This window comes from Natator depressus, chromosome 9 (assembly GCF_965152275.1).
Source record: "Natator depressus isolate rNatDep1 chromosome 9, rNatDep2.hap1, whole genome shotgun sequence".
Lineage (NCBI taxonomy): Eukaryota > Metazoa > Chordata > Testudines > Cheloniidae > Natator > Natator depressus.
The window spans coordinates 53659182-53679597 of record NC_134242.1 but is presented as its reverse complement, the minus strand read 5'-3'; the positions used below and the strand labels follow the sequence as shown (position 1 = coordinate 53679597).

Sequence of the window (20416 nt, the reverse complement as noted above, 5' to 3'; positions counted from 1 at the left end):
GCCTCCTCCCTGGCTGCAGCTGCTTCTTTAAGCCTCATTTGAAACTTGTGGTCCTTTGCCTTCTCTTTTGCTTCCAGTCTGGCCAGCTCTAGTTTTGTAGCTGCCTCACTGGTAGTCATTTTCCTGTTTTCTTGTGCTTATTTCCCTCACCCGAAATAAACAAACAGAAAATAACAAACCAGTAACCACTTTGTCTGTTTTCCAGCTAGCACACTTAAAACTCACTTAAAATCACTGCCAGTGTCTCAAAGCAATCAGCTGTGCACAATCGGTGTTCAACTATGCCATTGTGATGGGTTCAGTCACAGAGACCCCCTTGCAACTGTCACCTGACGTGCTGAAACTACCTCTGACACTGTTTTCCTTGCCCAGCTTGGGACTCCAGAACCCTGTCTTGTTGAGCCAGACACGCTACTCTGCTGCAACACAAACCCAGGGTCTGAATCACACCCCCAAAGCTGCAGACTTTAACCAAAACTGCTCAGCAGATTTCCTATCTCCCAGTGGGATCCAAACCCCAAATAAATCTGTTTTACTTTGTATAACGCTTATACAGGCTAAACTCATAAATTGTCCGCCCTCTAGAACACTGATGGAGAGATATGCACAGCTGTTTACTCCCACAGGTATTAATCACTTACTCTGGGTTAATTAATAAATAAAAGTGATTTTATTAAGCATAAAAAGTAGCATTTAAGTAGTTTCAAGTAATGACAGAACAAAATAAGTTACCAAGCAAAATAAAGCACAACACACAAGTCTAAGCCTAATACATTAAGAAACTGAATACAGGTAAATCTCACCCTCAGAGATGTTCCAATAAGCTTCTTTCACAGACTAGACTCCTTCCTAGTCTGGGCCCAATCCTTTCCCCTGGTACAGTTCTTGTTAGTTTCACTTCAGGTGGTAACAAAGGGGATTTCTCATGACTGCAGCCCCCTTTATTCTGTCCCACCCCCTTTTATGGCTTTGGCACAAGGCGGAAATCTTTTGTGTCTCTGGGTCCCCACCCCTCCTTCGAAATGCAAAAGCACCAGGTTTAAAATGAATTCCAGTACCAGGTGACATGATCACATGTCCTGTGAGACCCCAAGCCTCCATTCTTTCTGGCCTGACTCACAGGACCACAGGAAGGCTTACAAGTAAACAGAGCCATTTAGAGGTGATTGATTCTGAAAGCACCCTTAATGTCTTCCACTTAACATGTTTACATCAGTAATACAAGTTTATATCTTATTCTCCTAACTCCAGACATAGAAATGATACATTCATACAAATAGGATGAACACTCAGTAGATTACAAGCTTTGTAATTATACTTACAAAAGACCTTTTGCATAAAGCATATTCTAGTTACATTATATTCACACTCATCGTATTTTCATAAAATATATGGAGTGCAACGTCACAGATGTACAGTGGATTATTTTGGTAGCCAGAGGGGAATGTCTACTAAGTATTTTAGTTACAGTTTGGCTCTTTTCTTACAATAAAAGGACAATCCATCTCTCCCATTATCTTACTGCTTGCCACCAAAAAAAGCTTCTAATTGACAAACACAAATTAACCTTATTTTAGTAATCTCAGATTTAATACTTCAAAGTTCAGTGTTTTTGGCAAAGATCGCTCGTTTACATGTATAAACAAAGAGACGGAAATAATTTAATTGGTCAGATTGGTTTCCAAACTGTAGAAGTAGTGCACTTTTAGCACATTAGTGATATAGGACATCCTGGGAAAATAAAATTTCTGAATTATTTGCACATCCCATAAAAGCCGAGAGTTTATTAAATAACTTCTAAGGCACAGGATTTACATTTGGTCACCTCCCCCCCCATTTTTAAGCTAACAGTCCACCTAAGGCAAGAACCTGCTCGCCCTATTTATGCAAGGAACCCTTGAAATCAGTGATACTATCTGTATAAGGAAGACAGCAGCATTTGGCCCTCTATATTTTTATTATACTCTGCATTTAAGTTATAAAATGCTCAACTTCACATTTTGCACAGCATGTAGGGTTACACAGGATAGTCATACAAGAGCCAGCAGGAGCACAAGGAGCACAGTGAGGGAGAAAGCTTTTATTAAAACAGATTTAAAATATTTTTTCTTCTGTGACATGAAATCAGAGGAGGACAAGCCAAGTAAACAGCTGTTAACATTTCCCCCCACCCCCAACGTTGTTCCAGTCTGAAAATCCCACTTAATGATGAACTTTAATCAATTTAGCTATTTAACCCACTTCCGTAATTATTCTTAACTATATTAAATTAAAAATAGTTCAAACATGCTTGAAACCCACATTTTCAGTTGCTGCAGCTCAGATAATCAGAGAATATGTCTAATTTAGGCCTAAATTGCCAGAAATGTTGAAACAGGGAAAGCAAAGAACTAAAGAGGTAAGGAGGCAAAGCAGGAAAATTAGTAGTTTTCTTATAGTGCAGGGGTTTGAGGACTCCAGTCAATTACACCTTCAGCAAAGCTTACCACATCCATTGATTTAGTTTTTACAGAATAGGCTCTTTCTTACAATGTTTGCAGACTGAAACATAAAATGTTACAACCTGCAGGATGAGGCTGCCTCAGTCTGCTCATTTTTGAGCCTGCAATTCCTCTCAATCCATTTCAAACAAAGTCACACCTATATTCAAGATGCACCATCTTCCAACCCCATAAGAAAATATTTACAGTGAAGATGTGCCACTACTGAAAAAGATAAAGCAATGTTACTTATGTGCATAATGTGCCACAGCAAATTCCTGGCCACTTCTAAACATGCATAAGAGCTGGTAATTATTTAAGCTACAGAAAGTTTACTCTCCATGGTAACAAACAGGAGGGTACTCTGTAGGGAACCAGGTAGGCCAGCTCACAACAACCCAAAAAACTAGCTACTTGCCAAGATTTCCTTAAACAATGTGTCTCTAGGTTTCAGTCAGAGGATATACAGATATACAGGTGCTCTGATCCGCAACTAATACCCTCCTGAAGCCTTTGATCTCTGCATATGAAATCCAGTTCACCTTCTCTCCATGTTCTATGCTTAGTTTTGGTAAAACTCTGGCATGTTCATTTGTAACCATTGCGTTGGGCTCTCCATCTCTCTTGGTGGAAGTTGGTGTTCTGGCCTTCCTCCTGTGGATGGATTTCACAGGACTCTTCAGTTGCTTCCCAACTTCATTGCTGACATCCCACAGTAACACCTTCCCATCATTTCCTCCAGAAAGCAGCCAATATACTTCTGGCAGAAAGAGGACCTGTGACACCCCCAAAGTGTGACCCTTAAACCCCAGCTCCTGTTCAAACTTGACACCTGTTACCCTGAAGATCCGGATTTTACCGTCTTCACCTCCACAACCAAAGATGTTGCCACATGCTGCAACAGACAGAGAATGGGCTAGGGGAGGATTAAAGAACTGGCCAGCTGATTGGTGTTCTGCTCCCTCTGCTTCGTTCTCCTGCAGGGTTATGGTCCACAGTGGGCGAGCTTTCTGCAGGTTCCACAGCATAACCTTCAAATCAAACCATAAAAAATGACTTAGCACTACAGCTGCTGAAACAGCCTTCCTTTGGATAGTTAAGACTCAACCCTTGAGAAGGTGGAAGTGGTGAAGAAACCACTCTGAATGCTTTCGGAGGTATCTGAGCAGTGGTAGCCATGACACACTGACAGTTTTAACTATGAAACTGAAAAAGGAACACACCAGTGTAATGGGGAATGAGAACAGTGTTGAGAGTCAGACACTTTCTCTGCCGCCTTTGGTGACCCATTTCATTTCCTTATCTGTACATGGGGAGAACGCCTACTTCACAGTGGGGGTTGATGACTGAATATATAATAATATAAATATAAAATATAAAATAATGCTGAACATATTTAAAACATTATATAAGTACTAGCCAAATTTCATGATAACATACTAACAGTTCAGGGGAATCCAAGCCTCTGTGCTCTGGACCCCCAGGCTGTTTCAAGTTCCTGGAGCCTGAATGGAGTCCAGCCACTGTCCCAAATCTCTGAGTCCCTTGACACTCAGAGCACAGACCAATGTTCCCTTTAATTTTTGACAGGCCGTGTGCGCAAAAAATTTCTTCTGTGCAAATTTTTGTGCTTCTGTGCAAATTTTGTGCACGCGGTGTTTAGGATGTGTGCATGCGCACACGTGCACAGCTTAGAGGGAACAGTGGCGCAAATCTTTTATCCATCACCTCCTTCTGAGTGTTGGAACCTACTGTCTAGCTGCCTAAGGCCCTCTGGGTGCAGCACTGACCCGTCAGACCCCCTGATACTTAAACACACCCCTCTCCCAGAACTCCATCCAAAGTGTGAAGCTTCCGATTACATTGAACTCTCCCGGGGCAAAATTGTGAATGCTTAACACATACTGGTAGACAGGCTTTGCACTGATTCTAGCACAATTGCTCTTTAACAAATAAAGCACAGGAGGCCACACATCATACAAAACAAACATCTGAAATTGCAAGATCCCTCACTTGCTAGCTGGCCCTTTCCTTGGGGTACCATCTGGGTCCAGGAAGGCAGGGTGTTACAAGGTGAGTGATCTCTCCCTCAGACTACAGTAAATGGCCCCAACCCCAGCTGAGCAGACCATCCTCTGCCCTTTTCAAACCTTCAGCCTCCCCTTAAGGTGACACCCTTGCCAGCTTCCCCACAGGAGGGCAAACCCTTGTCAAGTGACTTTGTTGCTGTGACTTTCCCTGCTAAGCAGTTCTTCTGGGCTAAGACCAGTCTTTTGTCTGGAGTGAATAGGTTTCCTATGATTGGGTACTTAGGAGTCAACTACCCTCTACTGTTGTTCTGACACCACCTTTTGGAATTTTTAACCCAACATGGAAGGAAGTACACCATAGAGAAGTCAAAAGGCTGCATGTTCAAAATGGAGTTTGCAGCCTGACTGACACATAGGGTTCATAATCGCATATACAATCCATGAATTGTACAGATATATTCCCAATTTATCACACCACAGTATTTGCAACCCTCAGTGTAGCATTGCGCTACTGCATGAGAAGTGAAACTGACTAGAAACAGGCCAGTCTAGTTTCTCTAGCCAGGCTGGGTAAAATATAAAAATGAAACATTATCAATTTTAACAGATAGTGGCCCTTTGACAGTAACCTCCTAAGTCTCCAAAACAGCACACAGGGATTTACCAGCATAGTTCCCATTATCAGTTGGGGGGAGGGGACCACAACTCAAATTCCATACTCACCTCACTGAACATTTGAGTTCACTTATTTGAAGAGACAATACAAGATGATTAGAACCGTTTCCTGTATTATCATAATCTGGTGAGAACACATCTCCAGATGATAAAACTTAAGACTCTACCACCTGCAAAATCCCCATATTGCAATAAATATGCTTCCAAATGGAGCATTATTTGACTTCCAGTACTGCAAGTCAGAATTATGGACGAGCCACCCAACAGGGTTAGTATGTGTGTTAGGTGGTAATGCAAAAAAAATGATGTTACTGGCTGGTGAATCTTGCCCACATGCTCAGGGTTCAGCTGATCTCCATCTTTGGGGTCAGGAAGGAATTTTCCTCCAGGGCAGATTGGCAGAGATCCTGGGAGTTTTTCACCTTCCTCTGCAGCGTGGGGCACGGGTCACTTGCTGGAGGATTCTCTGCACCTTGAAGTCTTTAAACTATGATTTGAGGACTTCAATAGCTCAGACATAGGTTAGGGGTTTATTACAGGAGTGGATGGGTGAGATTCTGTGGCCTGTGTTGTGCAGGAGGTCAGACTAGACGATCATAATGGTCCCTTCTGACCTTAAAGTCTATGAGTCTACTGAGCTACAGGAACACAAGGAAGCTTCAGAAACCGTAAAACATCTATTCTCTCCCCCACCCCATCCCTAGCATGTGAGGAAAAAGACATATAAAAGGACAAGACTCTGACCAAAATATTCAAACCTGGTGTGTAAAGTTAAGCTCCTAAATCTATATTTAGGCACCTTAAAATAAATGGCCTGATTTTCAAAAGTGCTGAGTGCCTGCACCTCCCATTAACTTCAATTGATTTCTTGGGTACTCAGCACTTCTGAAAATTATTTCTCAAAGTACCTAACAACTATAGATTTAGGAACTTTAGGCAACCAGGTTTCCAAATCTTAACCACTATATAAAAAAGTCTGCCTTTACTGAATTACAGCTACATTATGAATTCAAAAATTGAGGTTTATAATGAACACTATCACCTTAACTAGAACATGACAAATGTGATAGTGCTAGTGGGAATTAGTATATATGCAGCTAAAGTCATAGGATGAACAATCAAAGCTGTTTTTTTTCCCCCTCTCAAAACTTAGAGGCAAGTAAATAAAATAGCAGTGACCTGTAGAGATGGCTATGCCAATTCCAGGAGTATCTCACCCCTCAGGCTATCCTGGAAATAGGCATCCAGTGTCAGGTTTTGAATCTGAAAGCCCTTACATCCAAAAGTAGTCCTTTAACATCAAGGGGCCTATTTGCAGGACTACACCCTAATAAGCTATCAAAACCTGGGTACTGCAATGTTTGGAATGTTGTTTGCATTAAGTTTATATCACTCCCCCAGTGGATTTTGCCTTCAAGAAAAAAAACCAGACCCCAGCATCTCTATGCTCAAAGAATAACCGGAGTCATGTTTTATCATTGGAGGATTAATAAAGGGTACATTGTCAAAGTTAGGGTATACTCCCAAACTGACTTTCCCCCTACCTTGTGCAAAGTCCATGTGATTCAGTAACATTTAAATATTTTTCTTTAAAAAAAGAAATCTAGTCCTAAATAGTAAACCTAAAGTTGGAATTTGAAGTGAGATAGAGGAAGGACAATTTAAAAAAAGTAATTGATTTCACTTAAACTTTCAAGAGGTTATTAAAACAAAGGAATAACACATTAAATTTTAAACAAAAACCTCGTTATCATTGTATATATCAGTCAAATGTGCTTTTAACTAATCTGTATTAAATGTCAGAACAGTAGTATCAAAGGTTAACCCTTTTTGCAAACCACTCACAAAGTTCTGTTTGCAATATTTAATATATTTGCAATATTGGGAAAAGTCAGTATGCATAAAGAAAAACAATGATAGTTAATGTGGTGCAAGCTCTTTACAGCCACCTTCTGTCATGATTTTTCCCCTTTCTCCACACCAGACAGAACCTCTGAGTCTTGGCTAATTCAGGCTTTGGGTGATTTGACCTGTGGTCTGTTTGTTGACGACAGACTGAAGTTCTCAGCCACAACTATCCAAGGGCTGTTCCTCTCTGTCTTAGGCTACTTGCTTCTTTTGGCTCTGCTGCCACTTCTCACACCCCCTTTGAAAGAATACTGTAATTCAGTGACACTCGGACCTCAGTGGTTCAGAAGCCAAATTGGTGATCAACATTACCCAAAAGAGTCATAGTAGTGTGAATTCATTGTTTCATTTACTATAGTGCTATACATTCATATTTAAATATGAATTGGTTTATATTATATATAAATAATTATCACAGCAAAATGAGTGACCAAATATTATTTTATCAACTAAAAATGGTTAATAACATAGTAAAAGTGCATTCTGATTGGTTAATAATGAAATCATAGTATTTTAATATGTGCTGAAAAAAGCCACAGGATGTGCATTAAAGAGCCACTTGCTACTCGCAAGCCACAGTCTGAGTATCACTGCTCTAATTCCTGCTTTCCCAACTCTTTTATAATAAAGGAAGGCAACAATAGAAACAATGCAACTACTGTGCAGAAAACAGCATTATGAATATCCTCACTATACTGCTGGCTATTATGCTGGGACCACATTAGGAGTGTTGGAGAGCCACATTAACTATCCTAGAATGGAAGAGTACAGCAAATATCATCTAATTACTCATATCTGGTTGATATTTTAAGTTCTCTAGCCATCATCCACCATCTACTATAAAAATCACCTTCATGTCCAGTCCACAAGACACAAGGCTTTGAGGGCGCTGAGGTCGAAAGGCAACTGAGCAGCAGATGTTTGAATGCCTCCTCAAGGACCGGCTGACTTTCTTGTTTTCCAAGTTCATAATTTTTATTGCCCCAGAGTCATCTGCAGCAGCCAGGACACTGTCTATCTCATTCACTGACAGGCAATTGATCTCTTCCTCATTCAGACGAAAGTATTCAACTGGCCCCTTAAGGGATCTGACATCCAATACGCTAATGGTTTCACCATGGGAGGTATACAGCCTGCTGGGATAGGTGGGAGAGAACACAACACATGTGACATCATCTGCCCTCGGGAGCTGTATCTGTCCTAAATGAATCCCCTCCTCATTCCAGATTGTGAGTTCTCCTCTCTCTGCTCCCGAAGCTACCAGCCCTTCTTTGTTTACATTCAAGCACAGTATAGAAGAGGAATGTCCATTAGTCCACTTGACTGCCATGATACTTCAAGGGAGTCTGTGAAGGAAAACAAATTGATGTTAGGGAAGGGTTTTTCCTACTACAGTAAAAAATTAAGAATGAAAGCATGCTTGGCTGCCAGAGTAACATGTACTGAATGAGATACTAGTGTCCCTAAGGTAAAACAGACACCTGTATCGGTAAGCACATTAATTGGGACTTGGGCTCAAACACTATTGATATTTTGCATCATCCCCTTGTTGCTCTATTGTGAGAAGTGCTCTGTCCGGTACATGAACTAAATTAAATCTCGTTCTGCTAATCTTGAGTAGCTGTCTAGGTGGAAGTTACTTCAGCTGCAACCCCTGCAACAAGGACTGTCTTTTCATTATGTGCATATAGCGCTCAGCACAATGGGGTCACAGTCTCTGACTGGGGTATCTAGGTGCTATCACAACACATAAGTTAAAGTTTCTAATGCACTTACTGAAAAGAGTAGGGGAAAAATCTCAGGACTTGTCTACACTTTCAGAGCTGAAGCAGTGCAGCTGAACCCTGTAGCACTTAGTGAAGATGCTACCTACGCTGACAGGAAAGTTTCTCCCATTTGTGTGGGTACTCCACCTCCCCAAGAGGCAGTGGCTATGTTGATGGGAAACCCCCCCCCACCCCCACCCCGTCAACATAGCGCTGTCTACACCGGGGGGTAGGTCTGTTAACTGTCACTCAGGGGTGTGGTGTTATATTGACATAAGTTCCTAGTGTGACCAAGCATTAATATCCTGGCCAACACTCCCTTTTCACAAAACAAATTCTAAGGTTCCAAGCTGTGTGAAAAGCTACCATTTACAGCATGACTACTTCCTCTGACTACACAGTCACTAAACTGCTTTGTAAAGCACACAGATACCTAAAGTAAGAAAATTGCTGTATAAGACAAAGTTCTATTCTTCCTAAACAATAAGCTTATTTTGATAATGGTGGGGTTTGCATGAAGTAACATCATCACTGTAAGCAGAACAAATAAAATCGTTTAGCTATATACAGCACTACCCACATAAGCAGAAAGGAAATATACAAAGATGAGATATGGAAAAACTGAAATGAAAAAATAAAAAAGGACTCCACCAGTTTAGTGTCAGTGAAGCCAGAATGATGTAAATTGGTGGAGGTGGGAGGAACTGAGTTAATTGAGGGATGAAGTGAACAAGTTTAAATATGAGATCAGAAGGGAGGAAGTAACCTGTTGTTCAGAGCCATTGAGAGAAAAAAGGTTGAGGAACTTTCTTTGGTGCTTTGACTCTTGCTACTGAATTTTCAGGTAAAAGAGACCAGCATCTAAAACTATAAAAATGTGATGTGCAAAAAACTGTGTTCAGCATTTTTCTGAAGTTGCTGGAAGCCCCAACAGATGAGGAATTCAGCATTTGTGTAAGCTAAAACTTTTTGCTCGTTTGGCCCCATTGCTGGTCCTAAAGTATGAATCACCACCAGTCTCCATCTTCTTGCGTGTGACACCACTGCTTGCAGTCTGCTGGTACACCTGTCCTGGAACCTCACTGCCAACCCACCCTATGGGGCAAAGAAAGCCACTTTGAAAAAGTGTGGATTTTCTTTAAAAAAACCTTGCTAGTATTTATAAACCCACAGGTTTTTAAAAAATGTGGGTCTGTAAAATATTTTACATTTTAGAAAATAGGATATAAAGAACACTATAAAACCATGCTGAATTCCTTATACACGGCATTTACTTTACTATGGGGTTGCAAGGTGGCACGTACCTGCATGTGACACTGCTAGCAGAATGCTTTTACAGAACGTCACATACCAGGAGTTGGAGATCTGTGGCTGGTCCAGACTTCCCAGGGCCTGAACTTTAGCTAACTTGAATTTACTAATGTGCTTGATGACCATGTTTACCCTTATTAGTTGGAGTCATCAGCAAGTATGTCTAAAGCTCTGCTCCTGCAATTGGACCCACCTGGAAGGACCCTGGCACCTATATGAATCGTATTGTAGGCTAGGGCCTAAAATTGTTGAGGCTTTGTATACAGCTTTACATATTATGGTTGAAACAACACAAATATATTAAGTATTTCAGCAATTTGTCATTCCAATTCAAAGTGTGGTAAGAAGCATCGCCTCTATTTTAAACCAAACATGATTTGTTCAAATTTTGTGGTAGAGGCAAGGATCAATGATGTTAAATATATTAATATTATTTTAAATTGTAAACTCTTGGCAGCAGGGATCTTTTTAAAACTGTACAGCACATCTAACAAAGCTCTTTGTGTGCACACGGGGTAGGAGATGGCTGTAGTGGAGTTTACAGTTGGGGGTGGCAGCCAGAGGCAAAGGCCCCTGGTGGCGGGGATGAGCAAGAGGAAAGACAGGCAGCTGTAGGCAAAGCTCTCCCCTCCTCCCCCCATGGGATGGATGAGAGTGGGTTTGTGTGGAAGTGGCTGTAGTCAAAAGCCAGTGGTGGTGACTGGGGATCGAGGGGGGTATAGGAAAGGCCCAGGGGGTAAGCAGGAAGAGGGGTGGCCGTATGAAAGGGCCCCAGCAAAGAGAAGTGAGTGGAGTGCAGATGGCTGGAGGAAAGGACCTGACAGGTATGGCTGGATGGAAGACCAGGAAAGGGGGGGCGGTGTTTGGGGGTGCCTGTAGGGAAGGCCTGGGGTGTGTGTGAGGAGGACGGCATGAGGGAGGTTAGCGAGGGAATGGCAGGAAAGGCCCAGGGGGAGGATTAGCCGGGGGGGGGGCAGGGTGGCTGGAGGGAAGGCCCGACGGGCGAGAGGGGGGGAGAGGATGGGTGAGGGAGATGGTTCGAGGGAAGGCCCGAGCGGGGGCGGGGTGAGTGGGGTGGCTGAAGGGAAGGCCCAGGTGAAGGGGAGAGGGCTGGAGGTAAGGCCTGTGCGGAGGGGGAGGCTCGAGCGGGCTGAGCAGGGAAGGCGATAGCTAGCAGGAAGGCCGGCGTGGGGGGAAGGGAAATAACTATAGGTAAGGAGCGGGGGACGGGGCGACGGGGGGAAAGGCCCATGAGGGATGAGCTGGAGGGAAGGCCAGGGGATAAGCAGTTCCCACCGCTCGCTCTTGTCCGTGCTACGGGGGGGAGGGAGGGGTGAAGGCCGCTAGAAAGGAGGCCGCATTACCTCTAAGTACACCAAGCACCCAGCTTCCCCGCGTGACCCGCCTGTTCCGGCGCAGCATAATTACGTCAACTCAACGGACTTCTGTGTCTCCTCTATGGCCAAGGTAGTGTACGCTGCGGCGCATGCGCTCCGAGATCCTATGACAGCTCTGTCCTTAACCAACATGGCGCCCCTGCTTTCACTCTCTCCTGGTACAAAGTAGGAGTGAAGCTGCTGTGGAGAAGGCCGGGTGGATGGGCTGGGCATTGTTAAGGACTATGTTCCCGGGATAAACTGTGGCACTCTGGAATCTCAGCTGGACCCCTCCTGCCCAACTGCAGAGCTCACTTCCGCCCGCACTTGTCGCCAGTCCGGGGAGGGCAAATAGCTCGCGCCGCCCCGCACTGTACTGCCGGTTGCCGCGAGGCTGGCTAGTGTGGCTGGCACCGCCTCAGGGGCTGGTACAGCGGCTCGCGCCGTCGGGGGGGTCTCGCGGAGCGGGCGGCGGCGGCTGTTGCCGGCCGGCCGGCCGGCGCCGGGAGGAGGGGCGAGCGGCCGGTGAGCCCCGCCAGAGGCGATGGCGGCGGGCGGCGGTGGGGGCGCGGCGGGGGGCGCGGGTTGGCGGCTGCCCGGGAGGGTGCTGGAGCTGGTGTTCTCCTACCTGGATCTGCGGGAGCTGCGCAGCTGCGCGCTGGTCTGCCGGCTGTGGCACCGCGTCCTGCACGGTGACGAGAACAGCGAGGTGTGGCGCAGCCTGGCCGCCCGCAGCCTGGCCGAGGAGGCGCTGCGCACCGACATCCTCTGCAACGTGCCCACCTACAAGGGCAAGGTGAGCAGGGCCTCGCCACAGGCTCCCAGCGGCCGAACCGCCCCCGCGGGGGGCAGGGCTGGCGGCTCGTGCTGCGCCGCCGGGATCGCTGCAGGGCCAGGGCACCCTGCGCTGCGATAGCGACTGTGCAGGGCCGGCCGGCGCTGTCCGCGCACCCGGGCACTTTTGGGGGGGGACCCTCCCGCCGCGCCCGCCGTCCCGGCCCCAGCGCTGCCAGAGCCGTTATCTACTCCCTGAAATGACCGTTGTCAAGGCGAAGGTAGAGAATGGGACTGGCCTATGGAGAGCAGGTTTTCCCTGGCTGCGCCTCCCCACACCCACTGCCCAACTTCCATCTCCCCTGCTGGAAAACGGCAAGTAGATCTGGTGCTGCTGAATTGTCATCTTCTTGCAAGGAAGGCTTGTCTTAAGCTGCCGCCATAATATTAAGCGTTGGTCCTACCAGCTGTTCAAAGCAAGTCTGGTCAACTGCTTAAAATACTCTGCACAGCCAGGAGGCTGTCCCCATTGCTGTGGCCTGGGAAGCTGAAATCGGGTTGGCTATTTGAAAAATTTCCCTGATATTGACAGGGCTTTTAATTGCTTGTCTTACAGGTGCCCTCCACTTCCTACCATTCCCCTCAGTCCTCTCTACTGCTCTGTGTCAGGGGCTCATGTATTCTGGTTCCCTACTCTCTGGAGTCTTCAACCAGTAAACCCACTATCCTGCACATAGGTGCTGACTCTGGGTGCTCCGGGGCTGGAGCACCCACAAGAAAAAAATAATGGGTGCTCTGCACCCACTGGCAGCCCCACAGATCAGCTCCTCCCAGAGCCCTCCTGCCTACCACAATCAGCTGTTCAGTGGTGTTCACTGGCAGGGAGGGAGAGGAGCAGGGGTGGGAAGAGGTGCGGGAAGGGTCAGAGGTGGGAGCTTGGGGGAAAGGGTGAAGTGGGGGCGGGATCTGGGGTGGAGTGGGGGGGGTTGTTGAGCACCACTCGGGAACTCAGGAACTTGGCACCTCTGATCCTGCGTACTTTTGCGTCTCCTCTACACTGGTTTTAAAAAAAAGTTTGAAATTTGGTGGGAATGAGCTGTAGGATGTTAATGAATTCATTTTATGATTATTCCCTCCACTCAAAAATCCCTTCTTTCTTCCTGTGGTTTTAGGTACGGGCCTTTCAACATGCTTTCAGCACCAATGACTGCTCCAGGAATGTGTACATCAAGAAAAATGGATTTACATTGCACCGGAACCCCATTGCTCAGAGCACAGATGGGGCAAGGACCAAGATTGGTTTCAGTGAGGGTCGTCATGCTTGGGAAGTTTGGTGGGAGGGCCCTCTTGGCACAGTGGCAGTAATTGGAATTGCCACAAAACGGGCTCCCATGCAGTGTCAGGGCTATGTAGCACTGCTGGGCAGTGATGACCAGAGTTGGGGGTGGAATCTGGTGGACAATAATTTGCTACATAATGGAGAAGTAAATGGCAGTTTCCCACAGTGCAATAATGCACCAAAATACCAGGTGAGTGAGACTAAGCACCAGCTAGAGGCTCTACTGCATCTGTGAACAGTTGTCCTTCAAGAATTGTTGGGCAAGAAAAAGACTTCATTGCCTAATAAGCCTTAACACTGTTCTTTAATATGTCCCTTTTCTATTATAAAAATATCTGTCTCCTAAACTGGTCAGACATGGCAATATATGCAATATGTTTACCTTTTGAGGGGAAAAATTTACCTGATAACCTTTTTTCTAATTTACTGGTTTATTTTAGATTACATCCCTATATGGTGTACGGATTCTGGATCCTACGTTGTCTCTTCCAGTTAGAATGAAATTAATATTGAACCTTTCTTTTATCTCAAATCTTATTTGATATTATCCTGCATTCATACAGTTCATTGAAAGGAAGCTACCTCTTTTTATTTAAAAAAAAAAAAAAAAAAAAAAGGTACTAGAGCGTTCTAAATGTTTTAACCAGGGATTTGTCCACCAATAACAGGGCTGTGTTTGATAAGCATTATGTCTTTTTGGTACATCCCAATGTTAAGTGTGCTGAGTCTAGTCGGTAATTGGATAGGAATTCTCCAAGGAAGTCCTGGGTGATGTAGAAGTGATGTTTATTCAATAATTGATATTCTTAGAGGTGACATCTTTTGGATGAGACATAACATTGATGTTCAGATAACTTGCCATAATTAGGGAGTGTGTGGCACTCCCCCCCCCCCCCCCCCAAAATTGTGGTATTTAGCTTTGGCCAAATTCCACTTTTGGATAAGTATGTTCTGCCTACTAGATTTTCTGACAGTACAGCTTCAATTGAATATGCTATACTTCCTGACTTACACTATTATGTAGTGTTGTTGTGTGATGTTCCACTTCAGATGTGGCTGCATTTTAGTCGGTGAACATTGTTTAATGTATATTTATATATAATATTCCTAAATCCCCACTCTAAGTAAAGTTAGCTGTCTGAGTGGTATGATCTGTGTAATGGCACTTAAATTTAAAAAATTGCACTTTTTTCTGAAATATGTATCTATGATTTTTATGAGTAAAACATAATATTACTGTAATTTAAAGATCAGAGAGACTATTTTTTCTGTAGTTGATTTTGTGTGTTTGATAACATTGTGTGTAGTCACTCTACCTATTTACTTTGTGTGGTCAGTTTCACTTGTTTGGGTCTTTTACACCCTAACAGGAAAGGGGGGTGGGGAAGAACTTAAAACCGGGGTGTGCAAACTTTTTGGCCTGAGGGCCACATCAGAGTTCCAAAACTGTATGGAGGGCTGGGTAGGGAAGGCTGTGCCTCCCCAAACCCTAACCGCCCCGTCCCACTTCTTGCCCCCTGACTGCCCCCCTAAGAACCCCCAACCCTCCCTACTCCTTGTCCCCTGACCACCCCCTCCTGGGACCCCCTGCCCCTAACCGCCCCCCGGGACCCCACCCCCTATCCAACCTCCCCTGCTCCTTGACTGCCCTGACCCCTGTCCACACCCCCACCCCCTGACAGGCCCCCCTCTAAAGCCCCGTTCAGAATGCCGCCCTGCAAACATGGGCGGAGGACTCAGGAGGAGCAGGGGCAGCCGTGTAGTCGGAGAGAAGCAGCGGTTTCCCCTTCAAAGCACCGCTTCTCTCCCGCCGGCTGTGCAGCCGCCCGATGCTCCTCCTGAGTCCTCCACCCGCATTTGCCGCCCGCCTACTCCCCTGAGGCTGCAGGTGAGCCTCCCTTCCTGCTTTCCTCTGCGCCCGCAGTGCAGCCCCCTCCCACGCTGGCGGCACGGCAAGCTGAGGCTGTGGGGGAGGGGGGACAGCAGGGGAGGGGCCGGGGGCTAGCTGGGCCCTGCAGGCCGGGCCCACAGGCCATAGTTTGCCCACCTCTGACTTAAAACCATAGCAATGGTCATGGAGACTCAAGGATATGGTGTAGACAAAACTGTTTTGATCTTAATTTTTAATTGACTTGATTTCAAGTTGATGTCTCTTTAAAGTATGCTTGAATTAAGTAAAACATGTGAGATGATCTTTCTTTTCATAAAATAAAGACTAAAAAGTATACGTTCTTAAGTGCCCTCTTATAAGTTAGAGGTTAAAGGAGACTACATCTGAGGGTGGCTTGACTCTTCCACAACATAGAAGCTTGTGCAATATCATGTTACTGTTTGCTTTTGGGAGCTGTGACTTATTTAAATTTCAAATCATGCTCTAGGTAAATGAACTGACATGCAATATCATGTTTATATGCTGATTTGTGATTCTCCTGGCACAGACAATGTTTATTACTCTCATATCTTTTTTTTCTTTTGGCAAAAACAAATGGGAAAAGCCTACACATAGTTCTGAAATTTCCTGCTCTATTGGTAAATAAGAGTGTAATGCTGATGTTCAGAGTGCATGCTTGGCCAAAAAAGTGGTTTAGTGCACCTGGCATAGAGTACCTACTTTCTTAAAACCAGTTCCGTGGCTTTAAAAGCTCTCTGCAAAGGCTTTACCTATTTATCATAATGAAAGCTATATTCAGAGTCATGGGAAATACAGGGTGGAGGCCATTACAAAATAGCCACATACTGCAGAACACTGAAGTAGATGTAATGCAGTGTATTAATTCTTATTGCCAGAACAGTCACATGTGAAGGGTCACATTTGGTGGTTGTACCCTATATGGGGTATTTAGCATTGTGATTGTTAACTTGAAATTTTATGTACAGCTATATAGAATCTTGTGAGCATCAGTAAAACTGACACTCACAGAAAAAATAATTCATTTTTATTGAGAAACAGGAACATACCCTTCTCCTAAGGTCTTCTGTTCTACTGTCTATGTGCCTATTTGTTTTATTTCCCTTTTGATTGGTCTCTCTTTGAATATTGCCTGACTCTTCTTCCTATCTCCGTTTGCAGATAGGTGAGAGGATTCGAGTAATCTTGGACATGGAAGACAAGACATTAGCCTTTGAGCGAGGCTATGAGTTCTTGGGAGTTGCATTCAGAGGATTGCCAAAGGCCTGCCTATATCCAGCAGTGTCTGCTGTGTATGGCAACACAGAGGTGACTTTGGTCTACTTGGGAAAACCTCTAGATGGATAACATTGATTTGTTTCATTGGGACATCAAGATCTGGAGGAGAAATCTGCACGTTGGTTAGAAGGAAAGATGAACTTGAAATAAAGTGTGGGTGCGTGTGCAAGAAACATCCAGGAAAACAAAGAATTGTGATTTGGAGAACCAGCCATACTGCAGGAATTGTTACATTTCCTTTTTCTACCAGGCCAGAAAAATCCTCAGGGTTGGAGTTGGTTGAGTGGGCAGTTCACACGTGCATGTTGCAACAGATTTCATTGCTACGGTGGCTGTGTGTGACATCAAATATGTAAGGAAAGATTTTATAGAAGTGCTTGAGGAAATTAACTTGAGATTTGTAGGTAGCGTGTTTTGTGAAAGACTCCCATTTTAAAACTGTTCCTTCCGGGCCAGCGTGGCTACCAGAGGAGAAAGAGTCTGGTTGGGTTTTATTTATATTTTTTAACGTATTGAGAAGCATGGTCTACCTGGACTGCACTTCTCTTATACAATGAGATATAAAATGTGTGCAGCTATTTTTAAGTGTATTTTAAAGGTTGTATATACAGAACATGTAAAAAAAAAAAAATCCTGTTAAACAAAACAAAAGGGTGGCTTTGTTCTAAACTGGGATATAATTTCTTAAAGGAAAAACCACTACATGGCATCAGAACAACCTCTGCTGAGAGATAGACAACATAACATGCTTTATAACACTTGCATGCATCTTGGGATGCTTTTGTGGAAGAAGGTGTTACATATGCTCATTTGGATGTGGTAGAAAGTTTCCATGGCTAGAGCAATTTTTGTTTGTTTTCTTGACAAAAAGAAGTCCCCCATGAGTTTTATTAGGCCACAAATCCTGATCCCTATTAACAAGGGAATGCAAACCAATTTACTGGGTTGATCTTGCTCTTGATGCAGAAAAACTAATTCATCTTTAAGAAGTCGTAAAGTTTATAATATTATAAAATGAGGCTTTCAAAGTAATATGAAAAGCAATGTTTAACTTCCTGGGTTTAGATTTTATTTTCCTGTTAAAAATGTTTTAATAAGGATTCAAGGCTTTTTTACTTGACTTAAATTGGGTGTTTAAAAAACAAACTCCCCAATATCCAGGTATGGGCTCTGTCCACCTACAGCCAAGAATAGTAAAACTCTCACCTCCCACTGACAGGAATTCTGGATCAGGTCTGTTGTGGGGAGTCTTCACCCATTTCATTTTTCTAAAAACTATTTTTCACAAACTTGTCAGCATTACAATACTCATGGAATCTGAGAAGACTGTGATACCAAATCAGTTGTGTCCTAAGAAAGTACATGTAGGTGCTGTAGCAGCTGCTTTCCACAGAGGCTGAAAGCTCAGCAGTGGTCTAGGAAACTGCCAGCTTCCACAATGAAAAATGCAAAGTTAGCTTCCAACCTGGCAGTAACATCTTAACCTCTAAGCCCTGAGGCCAGCCCTTGGTACTAAAATTTTATTATTTTTTTTAAATGATCCTCCAAGTTACACAGAGCTATCTTAACTGTTTCAGGATTATTGGCAAAATGCTTTGAGGGAGGAAGGAAGGAAACATTTGTACAAACCCTTAATTTGTCTGTGCTAGAGAATCTGAATCATGTAATCTCAGACATATCTTTGAGTTCTCTGTGTATGGGCATGAGAGGAAGTTCTTAAATTATTGATTTCATTTTTTTCTGTTATCTGATTAAGGCAGGGGAAATGGTACAGGTAGCTGTCTGGAATAATTGGGGTGCTGCTGAAGAACTAGGTTTGGAATGCTTTTTACATAATATATAACAGGGTTCTGCCCTGGAACAGACTCTGTTGTTGCCACTTGAAGGGTTTTAAAAAATATTTATTTGTTTTATGTGTAGTCTGTTACTTAAAGGGAATATCTGTTGAGGTCAGTTTCTCTTGTCTGTTTATTTGAAAACAAAATGCACATTAAGAAATGAAAGACCTTTTAAAACATGGAACTGAAACATGGAACAGTTGAATGAGGTGAGATGTGAATAACTTTTAGAAAAATCTGTTACAAATATTTACTATTTGTACTAGATTGTAAACTATATATCAATACAGCAGAACATTATGGCATTAATTTAAAAACTGTCCTAAAATGAAAGAAAAACTTCAGTTAGATTAATGTGCTCTTTAATGAGTCTTGGAAGGCGTGGCCTCTGCACTTGTTTATGGAATCCAAGTAGATATAGTTAATCCCAAGAACTGTTCCAGTGAATTCTGTTCATGAATTAGGTTTCATTTTTGTTTTTCAGGTAATGTCATTCCCTCTTTCCCTATAAATTAGAAGTGGTGGAAGCTGAACATTCCTTTCCTTGGGGGGCAGGGGGTGGGGAACATCTTGCTTATGTAAACTTCTTATAACTTATTAATGGAGACCAATGCTAGTTGTACAAAATATTAAAATAAACTCTGTTACAACATAAAAGGAAATGTTTGTGTATTGTTATAATAGCATTCACGGCATGTTGGTGGGGGAGTTGAAGTAGCAATTTTGAGAGTGTTGAATTGGAGAAATTTCATTAAGTCCAACTGCCAAAAAGGTGAGGCCTATTGTGACTGGTTTCTGCTGTTTGATTTGTAGTATGGGCATTTAAAAAAAAAAAAAAAAAGGCCCTGGCCAATGATTGTAAAGAGCTTGTAACTCAATGGTATGTATATGTGCTTGTGTACTCTTTGAAACACAGGGAATCTCACAGGTGACTTTGATGCAGTTGGGAGCACTCTCCTTAAGAGCCAGAAAGATGGTTCAAGTTTCATACCAGGAGATGAGTTGATATTCATTGCTGAGACTGCACTGCGGTGTGTGCAGTGCTGCACACAGAGTTCTTTCTGCCACTCTGTGGCTCTTGAGGTGAAAGTTAAAGGTCGTGGGTACCTTTAAGGAGAATGAGTAAACGTTTCCCCTCTTAATAAGAGACTCCAGAACAGGGGTTCTCAAACTTTTTTTGCTGGGCCCTCCTTTGAAAATATTTCACGCTGTGATGACCCTCTAGAGTTACCATATTTCAAGTTCCCAAATAGAGGCTGGGGACACGGGGGTGGGGAGCGGGATACAGCAGCCACCGCTCTCTGGCCACCCAACTCTGCCAACAGCAACACAGAAGTAAAGGTGGCAATACCATATCATGCCATCCTTACTTCTGCACTACTGCTGGCGGTGGTGCTGCCTTCAGAGCTGGGCACTTCGCCAGCAGCCACCGCTCTCCAGCCACCCAGCTCTGAAGGCAGCGCAGAAATAAAGGTGGCAATACCAAGTCATGAACATGGGTTCATATTTCAAAAATCTGCTCAGATGGGATCCTGCCCATCAGTTCCCTGAGGGAGTCAAAGTCTGCTTTTCTGAAGTCCAGGGTCTGCTTTCCTTTCTTCCTTGTGTCAGGATCGTGAACTTGACCATTTCATGGTGTCCACCTCCCATGTTCCTATCCACTTTTGCTTCCCTACTAATTCTTCCCTGTTTGTGAGCAGCAGGTCGAGAAGAGCTCTGCCCCTAGTTCGTT

At 44.0% G+C, this 20416-nt stretch overlaps 2 protein-coding genes across 4 annotated transcripts; one reads left to right on the top strand and one right to left on the bottom strand.

Annotated features, from left to right (window-relative positions):
- Nucleotides 1–813: 813 nt before the first annotated feature.
- On the bottom strand, nucleotides 814–12380 carry WDR53 (WD repeat domain 53). 3 transcript variants are annotated; one of them, XM_074964186.1, is made up of 4 exons: nucleotides 12175–12379; nucleotides 11535–11744; nucleotides 7944–8439; nucleotides 815–3511 (listed from the first exon to the last, which is right to left on the bottom strand). In XM_074964186.1, the coding sequence occupies exons 3-4, from the start codon at nucleotides 8421–8423 to the stop codon at nucleotides 2924–2926; spliced, it is 1068 nt and encodes a 355-aa protein (XP_074820287.1). In that variant the 5' UTR covers nucleotides 8424–8439; nucleotides 11535–11744; nucleotides 12175–12379; the 3' UTR covers nucleotides 815–2923. The 3 variants fall into 3 exon arrangements, with proteins under 3 accessions (XP_074820288.1, XP_074820289.1, XP_074820287.1); XM_074964187.1 differs by lacking the exon at nucleotides 11535–11744 and having other exon boundaries at nucleotides 814–3511; nucleotides 12175–12380; XM_074964188.1 differs by lacking the exons at nucleotides 11535–11744; nucleotides 12175–12379 and adding an exon at nucleotides 10164–10308 and having other exon boundaries at nucleotides 814–3511.
- Nucleotides 12091–19622, top strand: FBXO45 (F-box protein 45). Its single transcript, XM_074964189.1, has 3 exons — nucleotides 12091–12342; nucleotides 13493–13849; nucleotides 16730–19622. Exons 1-3 carry the CDS (start codon nucleotides 12091–12093, stop codon nucleotides 16913–16915), a joined length of 795 nt encoding a protein of 264 aa, XP_074820290.1. The 3' UTR covers nucleotides 16916–19622.
- Nucleotides 19623–20416: the final 794 nt, after the last annotated feature.

Bases quoted from the DNA above. Each gene is read 5' to 3' on its own strand.
- FBXO45 (XM_074964189.1), top strand. From the start codon at position 12,091: ATGGCGGCGGGCGGCGGTGGGGGCGCGGCGGGGGGCGCGGGTTGGCGG. The intron at 12,343-13,492 runs GTGAGCAGGGCC...CTGTGGTTTTAG, and splicing joins TGCCCACCTACAAGGGCAAG to GTACGGGCCTTTCAACATGC. The intron at 13,850-16,729 runs GTGAGTGAGACT...CTCCGTTTGCAG, and splicing joins ATAATGCACCAAAATACCAG to ATAGGTGAGAGGATTCGAGT.
- WDR53 (XM_074964187.1), bottom strand. From the start codon at position 8,423: ATGGCAGTCAAGTGGACTAATGGACATTCCTCTTCTATACTGTGCTTG. The intron at 3,512-7,943 runs GTGATTTTTATA...TTTGATTTGAAG, and splicing joins CTTGTGGACTGGACATGAAG to GTTATGCTGTGGAACCTGCA.